This window comes from Monodon monoceros, unplaced genomic scaffold (assembly GCF_005190385.1).
Source record: "Monodon monoceros isolate NGI ecotype Baffin Bay Population unplaced genomic scaffold, NGI_Narwhal_1 Super_Scaffold_18, whole genome shotgun sequence".
NCBI classification, from domain to species: domain Eukaryota; kingdom Metazoa; phylum Chordata; class Mammalia; order Artiodactyla; family Monodontidae; genus Monodon; species Monodon monoceros.
The window spans coordinates 147,969,965-147,995,629 of NW_021703774.1; the positions used below are offsets into that span (position 1 = coordinate 147,969,965).

Genomic DNA, 25,665 nt, shown 5'->3' on the forward strand with positions numbered 1-25,665 from the left:
GGGAAATGGGAGGGGCTGTTTTTGAGCCAAGATTGAGATAAAAGCTCTAAGCAGACCACTAAATTAACATTGAGATTCCTGGCAGCCAAGGCAAAACTGTTCTGCCTCCAAGTGTTTGGCTGACTTTGCTACAGCCTTGGAGGAGGCATCACTTTTTTTCCCTTCCTGGGCCCCAAGGACTTGGCTGTAATCTAACCCAGCTCCCGAGGTCTCTCTAGAAATGGTCCCCAGAGCCAAAGCAAAAGCAGCCTCACCTGCCAGCTCCTCCACGCCTGCCCCCAATCCAGGTCATCCCCTTACTTCACTGCTACCCCTGATTCAGGTCCAGGCAGAATCACAACCTCAGTTTAAAAACCATTTCCAGAATCAGACCTACCCTTAAGATTTGAGTGAAGAGGGTCTCAGGCCTTTGGTCCCTTTGTTGAAAACCCTTCCCTCCCCCGGTTGCCTCTGGTTCCTCTGCTCTGGCACTGCTGAGCCTCAGTGGTCACACAGGGCCATTGGGACAGGCCAAGGAGAGTGCTGGGGAGTTACAGACCAGTCCCCGCCCGTTATGCTGGTGTCCTCCTGTCCTGCAGGGTCGGATCGCCGGGATGCCTCTCGACAGAGTGGCCGGGACCCCTCCTCGTGGACAGTCGAGGACGTGATGCAGTTTGTCCGGGAAGCTGATCCTCAGCTTGGACCCCATGCTGACCTCTTTCGCAAACACGTAGGTGCCCCTGCCTGACCTCTCCTGTGTCCGCTGGGAGTCCTGCTTCTACAACTTATAGACTCTTAAAGGGGCACGAGCTATATACTTGTTCTAGGTCTCTTGAAACTGAGCACAGGTGACACCATACCAACTTAGAGACAGAATCTTGGGCCCCAAACAGCCCTCCCTGGGCACTGAATTCAGCTCACTCCTTTAGTGTAGGATCTGATTCAGCCACACTCCTACTGGGTCCCAGGGACAGGACTGTCCTCTCCTAGGAACACTTGCTCTCCTAGCTACCTGCTGTGGTCTAAGGCCAAGTTCAAGAGTCTCTTGCCAAGTGGCCCCCAACTCTCCTACCTCATCAGAACCCCATCCTCTACTTTCTCCACTCTGAGCCTCCCCCATCTCTTCAAGTGGCCATTTGGCCCTGTGGCCAGGGGCTGCTGCTGACCCCCCCTGCAGTGACCATACTCCTCATCTGGGGCTCAAACCCACTTCCCTGTAGCCCCTACCGCCTGGTGCTGCTCTGTGCTTTGGACACTCTCACTGGTCACTTACTCCTTCAGGCCAGGTGGGTTTGGAGGGTGCTCTTAGGTCAGGCCTGAAGGTCTCACAGCTGCTCAGCGAGTGCCTGCTCTGTGCCTGGCTCACACGGAGGGGTCCCTGCTGCTCAGGAAGGAAGGTGACTCACCCGATAGACCTTGAGGGGCGATACAGAAATAGTCCGTGATGAGTGACAAGTACACTGACTGGGGAGGCCGCCTGGGAGGAGACGGAATTGAGCTGACCTCAGAGGTTTGGGATCCGGGGAGACTGCCTCTCGGGCAGCAGAGAAAGGAGATTCCTGTAAACGTGTGTGAAGAGCTTAACCCGGGGTGGCGGGGTGGGGTCAGTAGTAGACGCTGGGGAGGGGTGGCTGGAGACAGAAGCTGGGGAGAACAGGTAGGCTGTAGCATCGCAGCAGGTTCACTGCCACGTGGCTGGCATCTCCCCGGGTGGCCTTTAATCAGAACCTGGGGCGGTCGGACCCCCCAGGCCTCTGAGGGCGCCTCCCTCCGTCCCCGCAGGAGATCGACGGCAAGGCCCTGCTTCTGCTGCGCAGCGACACGATGATGAAGTACATGGGTCTGAAGCTGGGGCCTGCACTCAAGCTCTGCTACCACATTGACCGGCTGAAGCAGGGCAAGTTCTGAACAGGGAGACGCAGCCTAGACGACCGAGGGATCGAGCAGAGGGGCCATCCTTCTCCCAGGAAGGAGGGCCATCGGCCCCCTCCCAGGCACCTCAGTGGGGTCCGAGGCTGCCTCAGGACAACAGGAGGCTGTGTGGAGCTGCAAGCACTGCCCCTCCTGCCATGGTATGTCCTTCCATGAAGGGCCGAGACGGGCATGGGGCCCAGGGTTACCGCTGCTCTTCCCCTCAGCCCTGCCTCGGCTCTGAGGTCTCCTGTATTTATTGCTCAGGCCTGGCCGGCCTCTCCCCAGGAATTTAGACTGAACGCCTTCCAAGTGATGGAGGAAGGGGCTGACCCCTGAGGCCTCGGAAGACGGGGCCCTGAAGTGACACTCGTGCCCGGTCCCCTCACCACCCGCTGGGCCTGGTGTGGCTCCCCATTACCCCATGGCTCCTGCCTTCTTCTCACGAGATCCGCGGACTCCAAACTCATGGTGCAGACCTCTACCTTTTTTAAGAAAAGATCTTTTCTTATTAATTTATTGTTTCTGGCACTTGGGCAAGCCCTCCAGTTCATACCCCTCTCGCTCCAGACACTGGGTTTCAGGAGGAGGGAGACTGCCCTGCCCCGGCCCCAGACAGGCCCTCTCCAGAGCGGTGTGGCCCCTTTTCAGAGGACATTACCTAGGGTCCCTGTCCCTTTGCCTCTCTTCCTCCACTGGGCCCTCTGCAGCCTCGGCCTCATCTGTGGGAATGGGAGACCCTGCCCTGCACTGTCCCCACCGCAGCTCCCTTGCCCTGGCCAGAATCTCTGCTGAAGAAGGTTGGGCCCAATGATTTTAAGCCAATATGGCCCTAAAATGGATGGGAGAAAGGGGTCTCTAGGCTGGAGTCTGGTTGTACCCACTCCACTGTCCACATGCTTCCTTTGTAAGCAAGTCAGCAGCACAGCTGCCCCCGCTGCCATCTGGACTTATTTTATGTCAATTTGTTTATAAATAAAAAACAATACAGATGCCAGTGTCTTTGTAATCAGCCAACAGATAATCAGCAGCGTGCCTCCGAAGGGCAGGTCACTCCCCTTGTCTTGGTCTTTGCTCCTCGTTTTTATCTATGAGGAAACTTGGACAAGATGCTCCCTGAGTTCTCGTGACTCCAGCAATCCCTAGAGAACAGGCTGTCTGCCACGTGCCCACTGGGGCCCCAGCATGGCGTAGCCCCTGGGGAGACGGTATGAGATCCCTTCTCTGCCCTCAAAGGGCTTTGTGCTCTGGTGCAGCCAGACAGCAGTGTGGAGGAAGCAGCCACAGGAAGGCCGAGCAGGAAGGACAGTATTCGGGTCAACAGCTCCAAGGAGCCTCAGTGGCAGGGGTGAGGAGAGACGCAGGCCAGCCTGCAGGGCACCTCCTGCACCGTCCAGGGCCCAGGGCTCCAGTCCAGACCCTCACTCCCCTGTTTATAAAGGGCCCAGGAGGAGAAGGGCGGGGCAGCAGCACAGCGCAGGATAACCGGGTCACGACTGACACATCGCCGTGTGCCCCACCAGCTGCGCCATCTGAATTAGAACGATCTCATGTAATCTTCACAGCAGACCCACTTTATACATGAGGAAACTTAAGCTCTGATCGAATAGCCAGGAACTGCCACAGTAGGCATTTAAAGCCCAGGAATCTGACTCCAAGGCCAGGGCCGAGCTTCCAGCCAGTGCGGCTACCTTATGTGATGCTCCAGGTGGGTCATCTCCCTCCTTTGGGCCCGTCTGGCTATGAGGGGGTTCGACGAGGAGACCTCTAAGGATCCTGCCAGCTCTCACCAGCGACTAGTTCCAACGTGGTGTTTTCCACTTGGCCACTGTGAGGTTCTAATCACGGGCCCCGTGAAGCAGTCAGGGTCGGGGGATGCCGAACTAGAAGAAGCCCATTTTCCACAGACTCCTGGACCTGTGTCCCGTAGGCTGTGCCGTTCATTCAGGGTACTCCCAAAGAGGGCCTTATTGGACCCTGGCGACAAACTTCTGGATGTGAAGGTGACACCGGCGTATGCAGGCAGGCCAGGTGTGCTGCCAGGCCGGGCTTGTGGAGCAAAACGGCTCCCACCCACCCTGTCCCTCGTCAGCAGGCACATTCACCTTTCCAGGGAACACTCGTTAAGGGCTTCTTGGTGCTAAGTCGTTTGTGGACGTTAGCTCGCTTAAACCTCGCTTACAGCTCTCAGAGATAACCACCATGTTCCCCCATTTTAAAGATGAGGAAACTAAAGCTTAGGTGAAGTTATAATACTTGCCCCAAACTCCACAGCTAATGAGGGGTGCGAGACAGCATACTGCCTGCCTCACCCACCAGGCAGCCTTTGTCTTGGGTTCTGCTAACCATGCAGACTCGACTCCCACAGGCTACACTGGGGGTGGCGCTCACGCTGCAGACAGACCAGACACCCTGCCAGCATAAAGCAGGCCTTTCCGGTGGGGCAGTCCTTGCAGAGCCCACAGTCATCCACGACCATTCTTTGTTGCCCAGGTGACAGCTCAGGTGCAAGGGGATAAGACATGTTAGGGAGAAGTGGGGTTCACCTTGGTTTAGAAGCATCGTGCCACAGGGCAGCCAGTAACTCCCTAGTGCCATAGGCACAGCTTCCAGGTCCCCCTCAGGGACGTGCCTACTGGGTCCCTGTGCTCGGGAAGCCCTGCAGGAAGGGCTATTTACAGTCTATGCACAGCACTCCTAGACCAGGTGATTTACAATTAGGGGTCATTTTTATCATAAGCACTGTTGCCTTGAAATGGTTGACATTCCGTTTTTATCTGGTTTCCAAGGGAACAGAACTAGAAGGGTAACCAGATGTCAAATTCTGCAGAAGGGGAAAGGATTTGTTACCGTTTCACTCATGCTGCCCTAACCTCTGGGGTCAGAATTGAACGTCATTTAAGAGAACAAGCAAAAAAAAAAAAAAACCCAAAACCTCGACTTCTGAAACTGTTTCACAAAGCCAAGCCTTCTAATAGTGACCCAGAGTCATCCAAAGAAGCTGAAATGGTGTCCGGTGGGTGAGACCCCACCACTGATCCCGACAGGGCAGCCACCCACAAAGCGGGAAGGCGTGTGGGGAAGTGGGACTGGGGGACAGGGCTTCCTGGGCCCACCCTCATCGCCATGACAAGGAGAGACATGGACTCCAGTGCTGAGGAACATCAGGAAGGAAAAACCCAGGCACTTCAGGAGAGAAGAGCGCAGGCTCCGCTCAGGGCTGAATCCTTGGGGAACCTCTCTGCCCCGTCCCCACCTGTGGTCCCTCCCCACCTGCCGGCTGTGTGGCCCGTGTCCCTGGGCCCTGCTGTGTCTCTGTCGCCCAGGCTGTTAGTCCTAAGCGGAAGTGTCCACAGCACCCTCTTCAGCGTCTTTGTGGAACAACCCAGAGACCCTTCTCTGGGCTGTGTCACCGGTGGGCCAAGTGGACACAGTTTCTGCCCTCGTACGCGATGCCACGACCCCTCCTCAGAAGAGCCACAGGTGACTTGCCCCTTGTCTTACAGATAAAGTTGAAAGCGCAGAAAACTGTCTTGCCTAGGAGACTCCGGACGCTCCCTCCCGCCCCTGTCGTCCCTCAGCTTTTTTGCAGCCTCCTTACCTTAATGCCCCAAGTCACCCCATCCCATCAGGGAAGCTCCCAAGCTGGAAACGTCCAGGCCAAGCGTGAGAACTGTGTGTGTGTGTGTGTGCTTGTCCTCCAACACCAAAGCCACCGAGGATGCTGCCAGGGGCCAGCGGCCAGCAGGTCCCAGGGTACAGACACCAGGCCCGAGATATCTGTGGGCAGCTGGGCTGGTCCTGTCAAAGGATGGGCAGGAACCAACAGGCAGCCGCTGGTAGGCAAGGGGAGGAGTCAAGACTGAGGCTGGAGCGTCCCGGGGCCCGGATGGCGAAGGCTGCGTCCACACCACTCTTCCCCTGAGTTCCAGTCTGTTCTCCTGACAGCCTGTCCTCTCCCACTTAACGGCTGAGCTCAGCCCTCGCCCCCTGCCCCGTCCCCTGCCCCTCAGCTGGGGTCCCTGGTTGGTTTGCGCAGACACCCATGCTTGCTACGGTGTGGAGGATCGCAGCCACAGGCGCCACCAAGTGGACACTCTCCAGATAACGTGAGAAGAGCCCTATCCACAGCCTCCCTCTGCCCCTCATCTTTGGGCCCACCTTGCATTCTTTTTTTTTTTTTTTTTTTGTCATTCTTTTACTTTATAGATTTGTTTACATCTTTATTGGAGTATAATTGCTTTACAGTGGTGTGTTAGTTTCTACTGTATAACAAAGTGAATCAGCTATACGTATACATATGTCCCCATATCCGCTGCCTCTTGCGTCTCCCTCCCACCCTCCCTACCCCACCCCTCTAGGTCGTCACAAAGCACCACCGAGCTGATCTCCCTGTGCTGTGCAGCAGTTCCTACCCACCTTTCATTCTTAACTTTAAATTCAAGAGGTTTTCTTCCTCCAGTGCCAAGTAGGGGTTGTCAGTAAGGTCACAGACATCCAGCGAGAGGACTAAAAGGGGCTGCTGTTCCACAACGCTGAACTCGTGTCCGCCATCACCCAGCTGTTAGCCTGAGATGCTGTAAATAACCCAGTTTACACTGCGGTGCGTTTCAGTATGTGAAATATCATTTTGTAAATGCTTACAATGAAAGACAGTTTTTACCCCCGCCAAAAAAGAAGTGGAACTGATGTTCAGCTCACGTAAGGCTGTTAACAGAGCCAGGGAAATATGTAATACAATCGTTTAAAGAGATTTCCAGCAAGAATGGGGAAAGATTTGGCACTCAAATCAGTTTGGGAAATTTCATGCCAAACAGCTGCCTGATAGCGAGGCCCCTAGAGAAGTATGTTATGTTCACGTGTTCGCTATGTTCTCTGGTACAGCCACGTGTATGCTCATCTGTCAGGGCGCCTCTCCCGGCCAGCTGTCTGTCTCTGCATAACTCATCATGACTCGAGTTAACCATCCAAGACAGCCACAGCCCCCACTTGTTACTGTGAGAGCAGCTCGTGATGGCAGAGTCCAGAGAGGCCTGAAAGAAAGGGGGAAGCCTGGAGAGCTTAGAGCCGTTATTCCGTAACTCTCGGCTGTGGATGCAGAGGCGGCTCAGCCCTGGCTGCTGGGCCCCTCCCCCGAGCCTCAGCGCCACCACCTGGGGCCTCGGGCCTCCTCCTTTCCTCCATGCCACAGTCTCCTTTCTCAAGTTCCCCACCCAAGCTTCTGCCTCCGTCTCTCAGGGAAACAAACTCATCGGCATCTTCAGAACGGCTGCTCAGAGAAAGAGGCGGCCTTCTCGCCATGCTGTCAAGCAGCCTCCCCAGTCTGCAGTATCCGCTTCTGGACACCACCCCCCATCCCCTCACCCCATCGAGACTTCCAGAAGCAGTGTGGGAAAGTGCTACCTACATCTGCATCATGAAAAGCACTTTCAAAGCCCCCACCCACCCAAGAACAGATTTCTGCATTAACAAAGGCTGTGCATCACCCGAGTCCTGGTCCCCGGTCAAACAGCAGGTGACAACCCTGTCCTTCAAGACATGGCAGCGCCTGACCTATTTCTCAGGGCGCTTCTGGACAGCAACCTCCATCTCTGGCAAAGAGAAGAGCCTGGTTGGTGTCAGGGGAGCCGTGGAACCAGCTGCGTTCTGATCCATTCTGGGAGCAGCTGGGCCCTGTCCGTGCTCACGGGAGCCTGGGATTGGTGACTGAGGTGGGGACCTGCGTGGGCAGGAGGGCCCGGAGAGACCTGACAGAGGGAGGAAGTATGTCTTCAGTCCCAGGATTCTAGGAGCTGCCCCGAAGAAGCCCCACACGAAGCTGCATGAGATATCCGTTTACACTGGGGTGGGGAGTAGGGAGGACTTTTCCTGGCTCACTTGCCAAGCCTAGAAGCATTGTTGACTCTCCTGAGATCACAGAGGTGGCTGCACAGGCCCCACCCACTTCCTACAGCCCTGGTTCCCCCTCCCTGAGCCAAGCCCCCAAGCACCCTGGGGAGCTGCTGGGCAGGGGGCAGGGGTCTGTGGGAGCGGAGGGCTGGCACCTCCCACTCTCCCCCAGGAACCATCAGGACATGAGGGTCACAGGCCCCCCATTCCTTCTATTCCCGTTTGCCCTGAATGTCCCCACTCCAGCAGTGGTGGCCCCCAGGCCCTGACTGCCTCAAGTATCCAATCTGAAAAGATGCAGGCCAGCGGTACCTGCCGCGCAGACTGGAGGCTGAGTGTACGGGGGCGAGTGGAGGGGCTGGTGTGTGCACATGTGTGCTCAGCTCAGGAGTGAGGACCCCTGGCCTAGCGGGAGGTGGTGGGCGACATACACGAGGGTCCAGCTCTGACCCTCATTCCGCCCCTCCTCACTTCTGCTCTCTGGACCCAAACCAGAGGATCTGGTCTAGATGAGCCTCGTCGAACTGTACATACGTATATATGCAAAGGCCATTGTTCTGGGGAGGGGCCGTAGCTTTCATCAGTGTGCCCAAAGCAGAACAACCTCGCTCTAAAACCCGCTGACCCAGCCTGACCCCTTCAGGACCTCTGCTGGGCTCACCCCGGCTTCAGAGCAGGCAAGGAGAAGCACAGGGGGGCCGCAACCAGTCCTCAAAGCCCTGGGTTAAGGCTGCTTCTCCAAAGGCCCCTTGAAAAGGTTTCTCTGGTGCCTGGAGGCTGGGCAGGAAACCCTGAAGGCATCTAGGAGGCCCCAGCCTGTGGATTGGTGAGGGAAGACAGGCCCACTGGGGCCCGTGAAAGGATGCGGGGAGGCGTGCCTCAGAGACCTGAGTTCCGGTCCCCTCTGCCCCACTTGGAGCACAGGCCCTCAGTCCTCCCTCCTGTGGGATGGAGCGGCAGGTCCACATGCTCTGTTCTCTGGCTCAGCCCTGTCTGACTCTCCTCTTCCCTGTCCGAGGCTTTGGGCGGGTGGCAGCCCTTTCCTGCCGGCCCTCCGCCCACCCTCGCTCTCTGGCTCCACCCAGCCCCCGCCAATCTGTGAACCTCCCGGGAGCCTTGGCCCCTCCGAGTCCCCTGGGAGGACCTGGGCTGACCCGAGAGCCCAGGGCCCCAGGAGGAGTGGCCAGCGGTGAGGAATCCCAGAAGCCCCTCCGAGGGAGACCCCTCCAGAGACCTCCAGGAAGAGATCACCGCGACACAGGTGCAGGAGCTCCTCATGGAGCCCCCAGGCAAGCGGCCCCTGCAGGAGCTCCCCGCAGAAGAGTCCGTGTCTGAGGACTCAAGTACCAAGGCGGCTCCCAGCAGGCATGTTCTCTACGTGGGCCACCTGAACCCCCAGTTCTCAGTGCCCGTGCTCACCTGCCTGCTGCGAGACGCCCTGGAGCGGCTGGAGCTGCCGGTGGCGCGGGAGCACATCCAGGTGGTGAGGCAGCCACGCAAGGCCTACGCACTGGTGCAGGTCGCCGCCCACGAGGACACCCTGGCCTCCCTGCCCTGGCGCCTACACACGGCCTTGGAGGAGCACCAGGTCATCCAGGAGCTGGTGGCCCCTGGGAAGGAGCTGGTGCTGGGTGAGGGCCGGGAGCCCTCAAACCGCAGAGAGGTGAGCGAGGCTTTCCCCGAGCCTCACTCGCGGCAGGCCTGGGTGTGGATGGCCTGTGCTGGGTGGGGGTGAGGGGTGTCTTGGAGGAACTGGGGACAAATCTGCAAACTTGGGGGCTGCTACTCAAATGACTATGGTTCCAGAGGGACACTGGAGGGACACTGACCCTTAGAGTTTGCCTCCAGCCTGGAAGCACGTGAAGGAAGACCTGAGTATCGAACCCTCCCTGGGCCCGTCTGCATCCGGCCTCTGGGCCGGGTCAGCCCAGGCACGAGGATACGCAAGGGTCCTGGCTTTCTCCTTGGCCGACCTCATCGGTTCAGTTGCAAAAACCAACACCTGCTCTGCCGGGCAGTACAGCAGAGAGTAGAGGCTCCACCCTGCCCTCTGGGAGCCCTGCTTCTATGAGCCAAGAGGGGGCAGACCTGGAGCTGGAGGAGGGCCCAGGAGGGTCCTCACTGCTCTCTGGGGACAAATTCCCCGGGGAGTGAAATCCAGGCTGGGGCTTAGGCAATGGGACAGGCACTTGGGGAAGGATATCCCCAGCAGAGGGATGTGGCGCATATGAGGGGACAGGGTGGGGATGGATGCATTTGCAGGGTGGCAAGCCGGGTGCTGTCCCTGGAGCTCGGGCTGCCGGGGGACTGAGGCAGAAAACCAGGCCAGAGGGCAGGGGCCAGGCCACCAAGGGCTGTGAGACCAGGGCAGAGGCAGCAAAAGGTCGGCTTCTGTGGGGGTGGGAGGGAAGAGTCAACTCACTTTTGAGGTGGTGGTAGTCACTCCGCAGGATGGGTGACCTTGGTTTGTCTTTTCCTTCGGGATGAAGACTCCACGCTATTTAAACTGTTGCAGAGCTAAACAGCTAAACGGGGCTTACATCTCAAGACCTGTGGCCTGATGGCATGTTTGTATGACAGCTGGTGGTTTTCTCAAGTCTCCGCTAAGTCTGTCTCCGCTGGGAGCTGCAGGGCTGGTAGGGATGTGCCTCTCATCACTACACGCCAGCCCACACTGAGCTCCCAGCCCTGGAAGCCACCTCTGGAGGCTGGAGGGCAGCAGGGAGCTAGGGAAGGGTTTTAAGGGAGGAATGACAGTGTGACTTGCATCTGAGGTCAGCGAAGAGGATGGATAGGACGGGGAGAGCCTGGAGGCAGGGAGTCCGATGGTGAAGCCCAGAGCAGGGAAGTGGCCCTGAGCTGGCTGCTCCCAGAGCCCTTGAACAGAGCAGAAACCGTGAAAGGGACTCAGAAGGGCCGGAGGAAAGTGGAAATTCAGGAGGACTGGTTCAGCAAGGCTTTCAGGGAGATCAGGAAGAGGGTGGCATCTCTGGGAGCCCCTCTCAATTCAGAGACATGCAGCTCTGTCACAGGGGACCTCAGGGTGCCGAGGTGTCTCCTGGGATGATCCAACCCTGCGCCTCAGAGGCCGACCCGTAACCCAAGTGGGAAAAGAATGGCTGCAGGTGTCCCAGGTCCCACCTGGGAAGGACAGTTCTTCCTACCCATGTGCATCCCATAGTTCACCTGGGCAGAGGGCAGCCTCAGGGGAGCACTGGCTGGTTCCAGCCCCTGACCCAACAGGGTTTCCCACATTGGCCTCGGGATGGTGGGCAGAATTAGCCCCCTCTGCCTGGGAGGAGCGTCAGGACGCCCGTGTGGGCTGGGCCCTGGGTGGATGGGGCGGGTGGACAGGGGGATTATGGCTGCCTGTCCCTCCTTTGGCCGCCAAGGTCAGGGCTCCCGGCTCTTGCCTGGGCCCATATGCCCCGCTCTTATCCCCCACCCCAGCAGAAGGAAGACAGCAGCCCGAGCCCCAGCCCCAGCCCCATCCTGGGCTCCAGCCCCCCGCTGGCCTGGCTTGCCAGACCCCTTCCTACCCAGGCCCCCACCCCACGGCAGGACTCCCCAGGCCGGCCCAGTGGCACGCGCTCAGACAGCGCCATCGTGCACCAAGAGATCCTGGGCCAGGAGCGCCTCTTCCAGGGCGCCTTCCTGGGCAGCGAGACACGCAACGTGGAGTTCAAGAGGGGGGGCGGCGAGTACCTGAGCCAGGCCTTCAAGCACCACCTGCGCCGCTACGTGTGCGCCTTCCTCAACAGCGAGGGCGGCAGCCTGCTGGTGGGCGTGGAGGACAGTGGCCTGGTGCAGGGCATCCGCTGCAGCCACCGTGACGAGGACCGCGTGCGCCTGCTGGTGGACTCCATCCTGCAGGGCTTCAACCCCCAGGTCTTCCCTGACGCTTACAAACTCACCTTCATCCCCGTGGTCAGCACCTCTGCCACCAGCACCCCCCTCAAGGTGAGCCCTGCCCCCAGCGCCCCCAGGCTGCCCCGGAGCCAGAGAGGCGGGATTGGGGCTGCACACCGTCCGGTGCAGCGCCCGCAGAGCTGCCGTTGCCCTTCCCCAGGTGATCCGCCTGAGCGTGCACACCCCCAAGGCCCAGGCCCAGCCGCAGCTCTACGAGACGGACCAGGGGGAGGTGTTCCTGCGGCGGGACGGGAGCATCCAGGGCCCCCTGTCCGTACGCGCCATCCAGGAGTGGGGCAGGCAGGTAAGTGGCCCAGGCCAGGCAGGCAGGGTAGGGGCCACGCTGGCCCTGGGCCCCTCGGCCACCCACTGGGTAGGCTCGCAGCTGTCGGGTTTCCTCTGGTGCTCCCCAGGGGCTGGACTGCAACAACCCCGCTACCTCCGGTATTCCTCTGCGGTGTAGCTGGGGCCGCCGGGAGAGTGGAATGTTGAAGTTCTAAGACAAACCAGAGGGCTGCGTACTGCATTTGGGCGGAGGCCCTTAAGACGGGGAGGCAGTGAGTGCTGGACACAGCACTTGGACACAGTCCCAAGGAAAAGCCTTTTCAAGAGAGAAACATAGGTGACAGAAAAACAGAAGAGGCCAAGGGGCTGACAGAGAGGGAGAAGGACATGGCGGGGGGCTGCCAGCCTGAGCCCGCCCCGGTACTTGTGCAGGCTGCGGAGGACGGGTCACCCCAGCGTCTGGGATGCTGGCAGGACTCTCCCCGAGACCCCAGGGCTGACTTGGTCAGGAGACCTGGCTCCTCCACCTACCAGGGCCAGTACGGTGCCCAGAGACCTTAAGCAGGTCCCCCAGGCTCTCTGGGCCTTCCCTTCCTCCACCAGTTCAGCCCCGGTTCTGAGATGATGTCAGCTTAGGCACGCTTCTCCGATGTCCCCTCAGAAGTGGACGGCTGAGCTGAGCAAGCTGGAGGAGAGGCTGCGGGTGCTGACAGCCGAGAAGGAGCAGCTCCAGCAGCAGCTCCAGCGGTACAAGCCCATCTCCTGCACCTGCTGCGTCCTGTGAGGGCCCAGCGCTCTACCTGGAACACGCAGGGCCGTCCTACTGACCCTACGTCCCCCCAGTAAAACCAGTCTGGGCTGCTCAGAGGTGGATGGGAGCTCTGCACTTGCTGGCTCCTTCTACAACAGTGTGCTCACACGGGCTGGTCCCCACGTGGTGTCAGTCCTGAGCAGACCCCGATCTATGTAGCTGAGAAATTGCACTTAGCACGATCCCCAAGGCAACTTACTTTCAGAAAGAACGTGTAAAAACTTGGCCAGCGCTCTCCTTGGGCTGAGCTGTAAGGGACCGTCCCTCTGGGTCTCTGACTCCCGTTGGCTAGGCAGGTCCAGAAAGGGACTTGTCACCTTGGGAAAGCCCCTCTGCAGATGGCAAAGTACACTGATAACTGTGGTTACAGGGTAGACAGGCCACCCTGCAGACCCACCCCTGGCTTGCTGGGATTTGGGACTGTCAAAGCTCTGTAATAAATCACATGCCCCCAGGCAAGAATGGTTCTTTCTAGAACACTTGGCTGGTTGGATGCAGCTGGGTAGAGTCCCATGCCCAGCCCATTTCTGTCCAGGGGGCCCTGAGTTCCTCCCCCTACAAAGCTGTGGGGTAAGGAGCCTGGATGGTTGGGTCCCAGTCCATCTCCGCCTTGAAGACGGGTACCTTAGGGCAAATCACAATACTCCTGCTTCAGTTTCTTCATCTACAGGACAACAGGGGACAGCTGGCACCCTGCTTCTCTCCAGCACACACCAACACCTGCACAGGGAGGGTCTGACTTCCATTCCATGCACCCTCCAGCCACTGGAGAGGATTCCTGCTCTGGCCATTTCCCCTGTCATCTCCACCAGTGGAGCCAGAGGCTCTATAAAAGCCAACATCTGCACCCAGGCAAGAATGGTTCTTTCTAGAACATGCCTGGGCTCAAAGACCTCCAAGAGCTCCCCATCTCATCAAGAGCAAAGCCTTAACAGTCTACACAATCCCCCCTGACCTGGCTCACCTGCCCTCAAGGCCTCCTGCCTCTTGCTACTGCATTCCAGCTACACTGACCAACTTGTTTCATGAGTACACCGGCCTCAGGGCCTTTGCACTGGCTGCTTCCAAGCCTGGAATGCTCCACCCTCAAGTGGAGAGGAAAGGAACCTCCCTACCCATTCTATTGCAAATTACTCTCTTCTTCCCTGCTTCCATGTTTTTCTTTCTGCAGAGCACCTATCAGTCACACTGTAGCTTTTATTTGTTGTTTCCTCCTCACTAGAATGCATGCTAATGGGGACAGGGATTCTGGTCTGTTTTGTCCACTGCTTTAAGTTTAGAAACTAAAACATAGCTGGCATGTGGCAGATGCCCAGTAAATATTTGCTGATGAAAGAATCAAGGATACTCCTAAATTTGGGGCCTGAGGCACTAGAAAACCATGAAACTTTGTCGAAGAGGGTATTTCACAGGACTGGGGGTCCATGGAACACACTTCAGTGATCCCCTCTCCCTCCCCCAGCCTAGAGGTCCTTGGCCATGGAGTAGACAACAGAGGACCCCTCGTGGGCCAATCACAACTGCTCTGAAACTTGGTTTTCCCATTTACCAAACACACTGGTTATAGGGACCTAAGGTGGTAATGGATGCCCACCTCATGATGGATTACCAACCCACTGAACTGCTCGGGGTCACCGACCTTAGGGCCTGAGCCAGCTTCTCAGAAGCCACTTAAGAACTGCACAGAGGGGCTTCCCTGGTGGTGCAGTGGTTAAGAATCCGCCTGCCAATGAAGGAGACACGGGTTCGAGCCCTGGTCCAGGAAGATCCCACATGCTACGGAACAACTAAGCCCATGCACCACAACTACTGAGCCTGTGCTCTAGAGCCCGCAAGCCACAACTACTGAGCCCACGTGCCACAACTACTGAGCCCACGTGCCACAACTACTGAAGCCTGCGCACCTAGAGCCCGTACTCCGCAACGAGAAGCCACGACAATGAGAAGCCCGCACGTCGCAACGAAGAGTAGTCTCCCCTCGCCACAACTAGAGAAAGCCCACATACAGCAACAAAGACCCAACGCAGCCATAAATAAAATAAATAAATAAGTAACATTACAAAAAAAAAAAAAACTGCACAGAGGATGTGCAGCTCAAGAGGTCAGAGGGGACCCGCTGCTGAGCGCCCCCCTCGGGCCAGGCGCATGGATGCCCAGGCACCGCAGCCCTCGGAGGTGCTCTACAAAGGCAGAACCTGTCCGGATCACCAGTGCTGAAGAGAAGGGTGGGGGGACTTGGCCAGGCTTACTCCCCAAAGAGAAGCCTCCGGGCACTGGGCAGCCAACACCGGGCGTGAAGGCCACCCTCCGTGCAGTCTCGGCTTCAGCCCTCGGCCCTGCTACTGCCCTGTCTCCACAGCCAGGGTGGTAGGCTGGTCGGGCTTTGCAGCCCCTGGAGAGCCATCCTGGGGGGCGGGGGGGGGGGGGTCCCTTTTCTAGAAAGGTTATGCAAGCAGCCAGCACTTCACAACCAGTCAGCGGAGGCCTTCTCCAAGCAGGGGCGGGCACAGCTGACCCTGTGAGGCTTTGAAAACTACCCACTGTCGTAGGGAGCTGCTGTCACCAACAGGCGTAAGAACCCTCAGTTTGGGGAATGGCTTTTACAAAAATGACTGAAGACTGTCTGATGGGACCACCAGATGGGAGAAGGGGTTAGAATTCACCCAGTCAGCCACATTCAAAGCACCCAAACAAGTATGAAGGCCTCTGTAAGTGAAGACATTGTAACTCAGCCCGTGAGAAACATGGACAGAGGCAGCTGGGTTGCCCTGGGTCAGGAAGCGGTGTTCCCACACGGGCTTTGGGGCCTCAGCCGTGATGGTGGCCTTGGACCAGTGCATGGAGGGACAAGAGGGAGCCCGCCTCCTTTCTGGGTCTCTCTGATGGAAGGCCTGCGCCAAATGGTGAGAAACATTTTTCTCCCAACACCCCCTTTCCAAATGAAAACCAGCAAAGCCTGCCGACCGTTGACAAACAGCCCGGCCCGAGCCCTGAGCCTCGGCCTCAGACACACTTTGCAGAGGAGCTGGCTCACGGGCAGGTGGTCCCAATGTTGCCAACGTGCCACGAGAAGCGTGGATTCAGTATCTCGAATTTCACTGTGGAGGAAAAACCAGCGAGGCCGATGACCTGAAATCGGAAGGCCTGGGTGCAGGAGGGCTGCCGGGGAGCGGACGGGGCGGTGAGGCTTCTTTGTACCTCTACGTGCTGAGAACCTAAATTTGAAGCCTCTTTGGAAAATTCTGGTTCCTATTAAAAAGAAAGGCTCCTCTCTTAGCTTTTAAACAATCAGATCACCCACCTCAGCTACTGCTCCCCGGGAGGACAGCCCAGCACTGACGGCTCAGGGGACGCACACACGCCGGCCCCGCACTCAGACAGCGCCCACCCGGCTGCGACACAAGCATTCCAAACAAAGTGTGTCTCTTGCTCTGCGTTATTTATTTCTTAAGTTAGAGTATACACTGAGTCCAGCCAGGATATAATGGGCACGCAGCTCTGCCTGTCGTTATACCGAATTAAGAAAATAGCTTTTCATACATTGCATTTCAACCGTAGTAACACCATTCTGGAAGGCAAAAGTCCCCTTGAGCAAAGCTGTAAAGTTCCCTCGAGCAAAACCCCATACGAGAGGGGTTTAGAGGCAGTTTCCCCAAAAGATTCTTTGTTAAGTGACCCCTTGATGCAAGGAGTGATTCCCGAGAAGAGAAGCGCGGCTTCTAAAGAGGACGCGGATTCTAAACTCAGACTTCAGAGAGACAGAGTTCTTGCCGTTCTGTGTGACGCCAAACTGACCGTCCTTTTGGACAACGAGTCCTCCAGCACAGGGCAGAGCCGACTCTGTTTCTGGTTTCACGGCTCTTGCTCAAGCAGTGCCCTTGGGTTCCGGCACTGGGTTGTGAGCACCAGCTGGACTCACCCCTCTCTGCCCACACAGGCCGCACGGCCCACCTTTTATAATGGCATCGGCATCGGGGGAAGGAACAGCTACACGCTCGAAGCCACAGTGACGCAAGGTGGCTGGAGAAGCGCGGTGACCGATGGGCTCCCCTGGCACCCGGCCATCACCCGCTCCGCCCGGATGTCCTGCTTCTCGCCCGAGGCTGGAGGACCGCAAAGGAGAGTGCGGGACACCGGACCGCACAGCGTGCGGGAGCCAGGACACACGGCGGGACATGCAAGTCACAAATACCTTCCCTCAAAATAAAATCATCTTAATAAAAACATAATTTAAAGGAAGTGTCAAAAGCTGAATGTAAAATCAAAGCTGTAAACTCCTGAAGTCCAAAGGCTCTCTTCAAGAATCATCCCTGTTTAAAAAAAAAAAAATTGAGCAATTATATGATGTATGTTAAAGTAAAAGAAGTTAGGATTTGTAGTCAGCTGCTATGGTAAACTATGCCTGGTTTTCATCGAGGACCAGTCGTAGTAGGAGCCTAACATAAATGAGAAGCTAAATTTCTGATTCCTATGGAATTGTACATTTTCAAGATCTTACGTGGACTCCACCTCTACCCCAATACAAGTGTTCTTTTCCACAGCACCAGGCTCTTAACAGTGCCACTGACAGAGAGTACATGCTCCAGGGGAGGCAGTTAGAAATTCCGTATCATTGACCAAATATCTACCCCTTTACTGTTACAAAGTTTCCTTTCTCTCCACTGCAGTTACTTAGACTATCAAACTGCCTACAGCAAACTATCTGGTGAAGATTAATGAGTACATCAGTGCTAAATGCTGACCTGGCAGAGCAGGCAACCAACGCCCTCCTCCTGATTTAGACCTACTTTTCATGTCGCCCACCCGACTAAGCTTAAGCTTATCACAGGCCAGGCAGCTAGGGGCCATGGGACCATGAGAGCAGACCTGCGAGTGAAGAGGCCCCCTGGTGGAGAAGGCAAGCTGTGCAGGATTCAGGGAGGTCACCTGCCCGTGCCTGAGGCAGGAGCTCATCTTGCCTGTGGGGGGACCCCCACACCCCTGGTTCTCCCTTGGACCCCACAGAGTTCCGGCTGATGCCCCAGCCCCCTTCTGAGTGTATATTTCTGCCGACAGTTCGCTCAGTTACCTTAATGGGAATTTATACAATTCTCGGCAGTCGCCCACAGATACTGCACTTTATAAACTTACGTGGTCACAAAAGACAAATATTCCAAGTTTGTTCAATAACTGCTCCGATTTTAAAGGATTTGAAGAATAAGCAGCAATCAACACAAAAGTGTTGTATGTACTGGTTTTAAAGCACTTCCGGGGCTTCCTTGGTGGCACAGTGGTTAAGAATCCGCCTGCCAATGCAGGGGGCATGCGTTTGACCCCTGGTCCGGGAAGATCCCGCATGCTACGGAGCAACTAAGCCCGTGCGCCACAACTACTGAGCCTGCATGCCGCAACTACTGAAGCCCACGGGCCTAGAGCCCGTGCTCTGCAACAAGAGAAGCCACCGCAATGAGAAGCCCGCGCACCACAATGAAGAGTAGCCTCCGCTCACCGCAACTAGAGAAAGCCCACGCGCAGCAACAAAGACCCAATGCAGCCAAAAAAAACAAAAAACAAAAATTAAAACTACTTTTAAAAATAAAGCACTTCCCGGTGCAAGCTTGAGGGTCTGCAGGAATGACACTATGTTTTCATACCTGTCACCTCCTTCAAGATCTCCAAGCTTACAGCTACATGAAATAACATGGCTCTAAGAATCCAGTTCCCCCAAATCTGGTCAGATTGGCACCTGAATGTAGCAATCGGCAAGGAGACAATTGCCCCGTGCCTGGTGTCCCCCTGCTGGAGTCCCCAAAGCAGGGTGGGTAGATGTACTGTAACTGGGACGGGGCGGTGGGGGGGGGGGGGTCTCACCCATTTGATGCCCACGCTGACCTGACCACTTACATCCTCTGGCAGATGAAACTTTTCAACACTAAACTTTCATGATATCCTTACAATTCTATTGTTATCACCATTGAAAACAAAATAAAACTAAAGCTTAAAAATATCACTTACGTTACCATCAGTCATGATTTATTGATGGAAACTTCAGTTCAGTGATTTCAGAGTCAGGGGAGCTGCTCCCACTTCTGTCACTGTAGGTGTCCCTGTAGAATTCAGATGGTTTATCCATCAGCTCCCACCAAACACTCGCTTCACTTCCCTCATTCTATAGCCACCACTACCACAGGGATGCTTGTCTGCACACAGCAGAAATCAGAGACATTATATATTGAGCAGAAAGCTGCAGAGGCATTTTCTTCTTCTTGTTAAAGATACACATTCGCTTTATACTTCAGTCATGATGCCCTAACCACCAAGACAGGGTAACCGACTGGTTCCAGATAAAGGTAGCAGTAGGGCATGAAATCCACCCAGGCTGTGGCCGACACCCCGATGAAGAAACACAGTTCCCCACTGACCACAGGGTCCCGGATGTGATCGTGGCGCCAGATGCTGCAGAGGGGGAGACCTGGCCACCATGCCGGGTGGCTGGGGAAGGCCAGGGGTGGCACAGAAGCAGCCTGAGAAAACCCCAGAGAAGGAGAGGAAGCTTGCGTGTCAGCACGAGAAGTGCCCCAGCAAGGCTCCCCATTCCTGTGGTTTTGCTCATCACTGATGGTGTGATGATGGCCCGCTGGAAGGCATCAGTGACCACTCGAGGGACTAAGGGAGCGTAACCCCACCTGGGCGAGAGCCTGCAGCCTTTCTGGAGGTAATGTGGGAGCCTCCCCACGGAGGCCAGGAGGAGGCCAAAGTACGGTGGGGAAGGCTTGATAGGTCTGGACAGGAACTCAGGGTGATACTGAACTCCAACGAAAAAGGGATGATCTGAAACAGAAATGCGAAAGAACCAGCTTCACTGTGTGTCTGCATAACATGTGAAAGATGGGGAAAAAATCTGGTTAAATGCTCCACGTTTCTGCAGACCCTAAAACAATTTGAAAACAACTTATTGGGAGCCTGGGTAGAGGCAACCCCAAAGCACGGGAGAACCGATGCTCTCCCACCTGCACGCTGTCACCCTGTGGCCAAAGGCGCCTCCTCTCCAGGTTCCTGCCACCCTTCCCCTCGCCACGCCCCCCACCCCCAGCTCCCTGACTTGCGCGGGATTGAGTCCTGCAGGTCACGCGAGATTAGGCTTGAGAACCAAGTCCAAGCTCTCATTCTGGAGAACGAGGACCTGAAGCCAGAGGTCAAATGGCAAGGCCGCAGCGCAAGGGTGAGCCTCCCGGGGCCCCAGAACCTCGCTCACCAAGACCCCCAGACAGCGCCGCTGCCTGATGTGGTTAGGTCAAGGACAACAACTTATACTGCTGTGTTCTCCCCACATGCCAAGAAAGCCTGACTAAGTTCCCCACTAAACACAACGGCCCAAGCGAATCACCTTCCAACTCCACGATTTCCATTCTCTCTCCTTCAACATCTTGGCCAACAAACTTCAAGCCTTGCTCCTCCAAACACTTTTTCAAGACTGGATTCACCTGTCGAGGCATGAAGAACAACTTTGCCGGGCTCTCAGCTGACTGCGTTTCCGGCGTAACAGAAAGGAGAAAATGTGGAAGGTCACAGAGCTCAAATCCTCACCTCAAATCTGTGGCGGTGCCTCTCTTCCAGGTAATCTGCGTCTCCGTAGAGTTTCCCTGGCAAAAGAAGCAGGCTGGCGTAAAGGCTTCCGATTTCACAAAGGAGGCTATTCACAACCACATCTTGCTTCCCGGGTTGCTTCTCATCCTACCCGGCCAGGCCCTTTGAAGGTTATTTCTATGACTCTCCTACCGACCCCACCGCCTGCTCTAGCAGCACCGTTCAGACTAATTCTTGGGCCTTGACTCTTTGCAACCAAGGAAAACTAACAGAAACAGACTTTCACCACCACCTCTCACACGTGACTACAGAGGCACAAAGCGCTCTGGCGGCACCCAAAGCCGCACGGCACCTGCTGTGCCTGGGGACCCAGCGCGGCCCGTGCCAGCGGGTGTCTTCCCTGAGCCAGGTGAGACCCCCAAACCACAGGACGTTAGAGCCGGAGGACTGGACGACCGCCTGCTCAAGTGATGCAAACTACGGTGCCTCCAAACCCCAGATAGATGCACGGGTGCCCTGCCAACAACGACAGTTTTCCCAGTGGGAAGAAAAGAAAATCCAATCGAGTTCTTTTAAGTATTTTCCTCCTCAAATTTCCCCTGCGTCTTTGGCATATATTAGTACTTGTAGAATAAAATCTATTTGGGTTGAACCGGATGAGACTGCCATTTTTGTGGGACAAAAGTCACCGAGATCAGCAGTTTCATCTGACAGGACAGGAGAGTTAAGGCTGCCGTGGACTTCACCTAACCGCCTCATTCTGCTGAGGGGTCCACACCCGAAGTCCCCCAGGTCCCCGGCTGTACTGCCTGTGGCCTCTCTAAGAGCCACAGTGCTTTCTCTGGCTATTACAGTGCGTCCTAAGGAGTGTCACCAGGAGAGGAAAAAAGAACTTCAAGAGTAAGAACAAAAACCAAAAACGCCAGCCTGGCCACAGCACCAAGACGTGTGTCCTGGACGTGCCAGCCACAGGCTGGGCCCGTGGGAGGCAGCTCTTACTCATGACAGAGTTCGTGGTCTGGAACAGGGTTCTCCTCTTGCCCAGCCTCATGGTTCCGCCCATCTGGCCAGGGTTGTGCTCTGGCATGTCTATGACCTGGAGACGTTCCAAAAACAAACATGTGCTACCAAACCCTGCTTCAGTTAGGAGACAGACCGCCTGCACTGAGCCAAGTGAGCCCGTGAGGGGGCCCAGCCTTTCCTCAGAAGTGACACTTGCAGAGGAAAAGGCCTCCCAGTGATCATTCTTAAACCTTTGTTGGGTAAGTGTTTAATCCTCAGCCCGTCCTCCTGAGCCGCAGGACCAGACACAGCTGCCCCCTCCCCGGCCGTTCCTGCCCCGACACTTTGGATCCTAAGTGCCTGTTCTAATAAAGACTAACACAGCAGCGTGGATACCAAACCAGCCATGTGCGCACACGTTTCCTCCACTAGACTGACAGCTGCTCAGAGGAAAGGGATGCTCATCTGGGGTTGGCTGTGAACCAGGAGAGTTTGGTGAACATCTGTGGGACGCGGAGGCCGAGGCCCCCCAGCTGTGACAGCCCAGCCCACTGCCCGCTCCCCCGAGCACCTTCTGACCTGGGAGACCTTCTCTGTGCTCCCCTACCTCCCCAGGGTCCCACGCTTCAAAACCTCTGCTCTTTTCTTCCTGAGGTCTGAGTATTAGCAAAGTTCAATTTCGGCTCAATAAATACATACTAATGCTGTTCAAGTGCCCTGAGGTCAAGAGTCTTGTCCACCTTGTTTATCACAACATCCTCAGTATCAAGAACAGGCCTGTCACGCCTGCGCTGGGGATTCAAAGATGAATAAAGGCATTGTCTGTCCCCAACTGAGCCACATTCCTCTGATGGGAAATATAACACGAGGAATGCCAGCCTCCTAGGGCTCCAGCCTCCTAGGGCTCGGGCCTGCGTCAAACAATCAGTACTAAATTCCAGCAGTTCTTTAAAAAAACACCCATCTTGGAGGGTTGTTGGGGATTAAGTGAATTAATGTATACAAAGCAGTGAGCACAGTGCCTGGTACATAATAAGTGCCTGCCTAAGTGTTTCATGACAGTATCGTTCTAAAGTGCTCCTGGGAGGTAGGAGGGCAGGGGTGGAGAATTACTTTAATCAGGCTGCAGTGGCACCTGTCTTAAAAACTTTCTGTGGCAGACTGGGAAGAGTAGTGAGAGACTACACGATGAAAAATGAAAGTTCTCCCTATCTGGGACGTCTGAAAGCGCGGGACCTCAGGGTTCTTTGGAATGAACCCAGTGGTCTCATTTCCCACCTCCAACCCTGAATCACTTTCATCAACGGCCCTTCACCACCTTCCAGACGCTCCAGACACTGGACTCACCACGGGATGATTGGTGTTAGGGTCAAACTCCGTAGAATTGGCATCTGAGAAACCAAAATACCTTTGTTATAAAAATAGTTACAATAAAACTGATTTTTTTCAAAGTTTCATTCCTAAGCTCTAAATCACAATTTCCCTCCTCAGTTTAAAGTTATTCAGTGATTAGAACCAAAACCAGGGATGACATTTTTAAGATATAAGATACTCAACACACAAACACAGGTGAATTTTTTCCCATTAAACCTGCAGCTCTCTGAGAAGTCAAGCTGCACAAAGTGGGGAAATCGGAAAGTCAAAACCGACGGCACAACCTCCAAATCCTTATTTAGACAGTGCATCCCTTTGACGGCTTATATCGTTGTCTCAGTTTTTTCACTTCTCGTCTCAGACTGTCTCTCTCCTCAATGGGCAAATACCGTTTCTTCATTTCTTTCATCCTCAGCACTACCCAACTGCCCCACTCAAGAGCTAAATCAAAAATTAACCTTTCTATCCTTTACTGAATTTACCGACTAACCATAAGGGAAACCACTGAAGACTGAAAGGGAAAGAACCAAGTCCCTGGCACTGCGCGTCTGCTTGCTCTTTCTGTGCGACACGCGGGACATCGTTCCCCTCTGGGGCCTACACGAGGGCCAGGCCTCAGACGCGAGTCAGCTCATCACCAGGTCACTCACCCACCTGGGGACCCCAGTGGGTGCAGCAGCAGGAGATCATGGCTGTGAAGGGGTCCAGGGTGCCCAAGGGCCACCTCTAGGGCGGCGGGTGGTAGGACCGTGCCTGCCAGGAGCTCAGAAGCCAGCACCAGGGAGCATGATGCCTACAGAACTGAGCCACCGTTCCCTTAGGGTTACTGTGAAAAACGTGACGTGAACCCAGCCCTAACGGTCAGCTGGGCACAGGGAATCATACTGGTAAAGTTGGGCGGTCTTTCTATTCCTCGGGTTGCTCCGCTGAGTTTTCTTAGAGCTCATAAGGGTCCTGTAGCAGGCCCTTCCCTTGGCGGCCCCGATGGGGCCACTGCATCCCAGGGCTCACGCCGTGTATGGCCCGCTGCCCCACTGGCTGGGCTCGGCCGTGGGACGCGAGCAGGCTCAGTCAAAGCTGGCAGAGCAAGCCTGTCATTTCGGGAGCCAGGCAGTCGCCACGCTGTGAGGAAGCTCAGCTGAATTAGTGAACGATGAGACCGAACCCCTGTCCCCGCTGGAAAGGACAAGCTCAGACACACCACGTGGGGCAGAAAAGCACACAGCCAGTCCACTCAACCCCACAGAGTGCTGAGAAACAGGAAACCACTGGGTTCTCAGTCTGGACGCAGTAATGCAGTCCGTGAAGCATGGGCCAAGATTAGTGAGTATTCCCCAAGTGCCAGGCACTGTGCTGGGGCTATTTATAGGCATTATTTCATTCAACTCCTACAACCATGTGAGGTAGGTACCACTATGACCCCCATCTTACAGAAGAAACAGAGGTCCAGAAAGACTAAGTAAGTAACTTGCCTAAAATCACCCATCCTGAGTGATAAAAGTCAAAATCTGAGCCCAGGTCTGACCAGCTCCAGCACCCAAGTTCATAATAACCACACAGCCTCACACCAGCCAGAGTTAGTTTCCTTGCCGGACACCAGCTCAGGGACGGTGGCCGTGACGACAGGAGTGCGGGCATCGCCAGAGCAGCAGCTGCAGGGGCGGAGCCAGGCGACTTGCTCAGCTGTGTCCCCTCCTCCGGTGGTCGGCGGTTCCCTTGGAGGACAGCGCTTTCCCTCGGTAAATTCAGCAGCTCCCCTAGCTGCATCTGCGAGGTACTGAGAAACCAGGCCTGGCCTCCATGGCTCCCCCTCACCCGACAGCTGCCAGAAACACTGAAGTGAGAATTTAACAAATTTTTAAGTAGACACTTACTTACCTTGCCACCCCAGCACATTTCTTGAAAATTCAACCACTGCCAACTGCATCCCTAAGCACACGCCTTGCAGGTGGAGGAAAAACACATGAAACTCCATTGAAAAGTCAGTTCCCACATTTGCAACCCGCCTACGTGGACCTGGTGTCCTGACTGTTCCCAGAATTCCAATTACAAACTCTCGTAATTCCCTGCTATAAACATGCAACCCCCTGCTATGTTTTATCTGTACCAGATTTCAAAAACGGGGTCTAAGAGTATATGATGATTCCAGGTTTCAGAAGTCATGCGATTTTAGAAATAAATAATATTCTCTTCAGTACTTTAAAATTCAAGTCTTCTTACCCTCTCTCATTAAGTTCCCAGTTACGATTGGTCGTGTTGGAAATGACTAAAATTTACAGCACCAGGAAGCATCCAAAATCATTCTGCCCAATTAGACAGCTGGTGTTCCAAATAAGCATATAAAACGCAGTCTCACATGTCCTGCCAAACAGCTGGGTTCAGTAAATGGACAAGATTTCCTAATTGCTATTTCATTCTCTCAAAATTCCATGACAGCCACGTGGAGCTCAAGCTTAAATTTTTCCTTTTAAAGACCAGTTGGAATTTCTCAAAAAACAGAACCAAAAAGGCCTATACTTGAGTTTGCTATCTGGAAAGATGGCATCTATGTTTGGTTTCGATGATCTCCGTTTTATTTACAGGCTCCCACGGGGCACCTTTTCTTGTCTTTCCTACTCCTTACCCAAAAAAGGCTTCTTCTGTTTCCGAGCCCAGGAGATCGCTTGGATTTTTCCTTCAGTCCCTCGGACACCAAATCCTCCTGGAACCAGCACCCCACTGTGCAAGAGAGCATACCACAAGCACCCCTTTCCAGTCCAGCTCGCAATAACCCTCCAAGGAGTCACTTCCAAGACACTGGTGCCATGAAGTCACTCCACACACTTGGCTGCTGGGGCTAGGACTGTGATTTCAACACTGCCAATGAGCTGTGCAGAAACACTATGGACTTAGAAAATGCACACAAAACCATCCACTTTCTTACTAACATCAGAAAATGC

The 25,665-nt window shown here is 55.4% G+C and overlaps 3 protein-coding genes across 20 annotated transcripts in view; 2 read left to right on the forward strand and 1 right to left on the reverse strand.

The window, feature by feature from the left end:
* The window catches only part of SCMH1 (Scm polycomb group protein homolog 1), a 183,538-nt gene extending 180,655 nt beyond the window's left edge, over positions 1–2,883 (forward strand). For 11 of the 12 annotated variants that reach the window (XM_029226811.1, XM_029226809.1, XM_029226805.1 and 8 more), the window contains 2 exons: positions 579–709; positions 1,762–2,883. In XM_029226811.1, coding sequence (XP_029082644.1) covers positions 579–709; positions 1,762–1,887 — 257 coding nt within the window. In that variant the 3' untranslated portion in view covers positions 1,888–2,883. Of the gene's footprint in view, positions 1–578; positions 710–1,761 lie in introns of those variants that run through there. The other variant, XR_003794262.1, reaches the window with a different exon arrangement.
* Positions 2,884–9,055: 6,172 nt separating this feature from the next.
* On the forward strand, positions 9,056–12,757 carry SLFNL1 (schlafen like 1). Its single transcript, XM_029227021.1, has 4 exons — positions 9,056–9,451; positions 11,230–11,739; positions 11,849–11,992; positions 12,635–12,757. Exons 1-4 carry the CDS (start codon positions 9,056–9,058, stop codon positions 12,755–12,757), a joined length of 1,173 nt encoding a protein of 390 aa, XP_029082854.1.
* Positions 12,758–16,158: 3,401 nt separating this feature from the next.
* Positions 16,159–25,665, reverse strand: part of CTPS1 (CTP synthase 1) — a 30,266-nt gene continuing 20,759 nt past the window's right edge. For 4 of the 7 annotated variants that reach the window (XR_003794545.1, XR_003794544.1, XR_003794547.1 and 1 more), the window contains 8 exons: positions 25,350–25,444; positions 24,605–24,667; positions 22,700–22,743; positions 21,350–21,446; positions 20,351–20,406; positions 20,151–20,268; positions 18,779–19,594; positions 16,159–17,094 (listed from right to left, as the gene is read on the reverse strand). Coding sequence is in view for 2 of the 7 variants with exons in the window: in XM_029229880.1 (XP_029085713.1) it covers positions 18,786–18,870; positions 19,450–19,594; positions 20,151–20,247; positions 20,351–20,406; positions 21,350–21,446; positions 22,700–22,743; positions 24,605–24,667; positions 25,350–25,444 (682 nt within the window). In the remaining 5 variants the exon portion in view is untranslated. The remainder of the gene's footprint in view (positions 17,095–18,778; positions 19,595–20,150; positions 20,269–20,350; positions 20,407–21,349; positions 21,447–22,699; positions 22,744–24,604; positions 24,668–25,349; positions 25,445–25,665) is intronic. The other 3 variants (XM_029229880.1, XM_029229881.1, XR_003794543.1) reach the window with 3 other exon arrangements.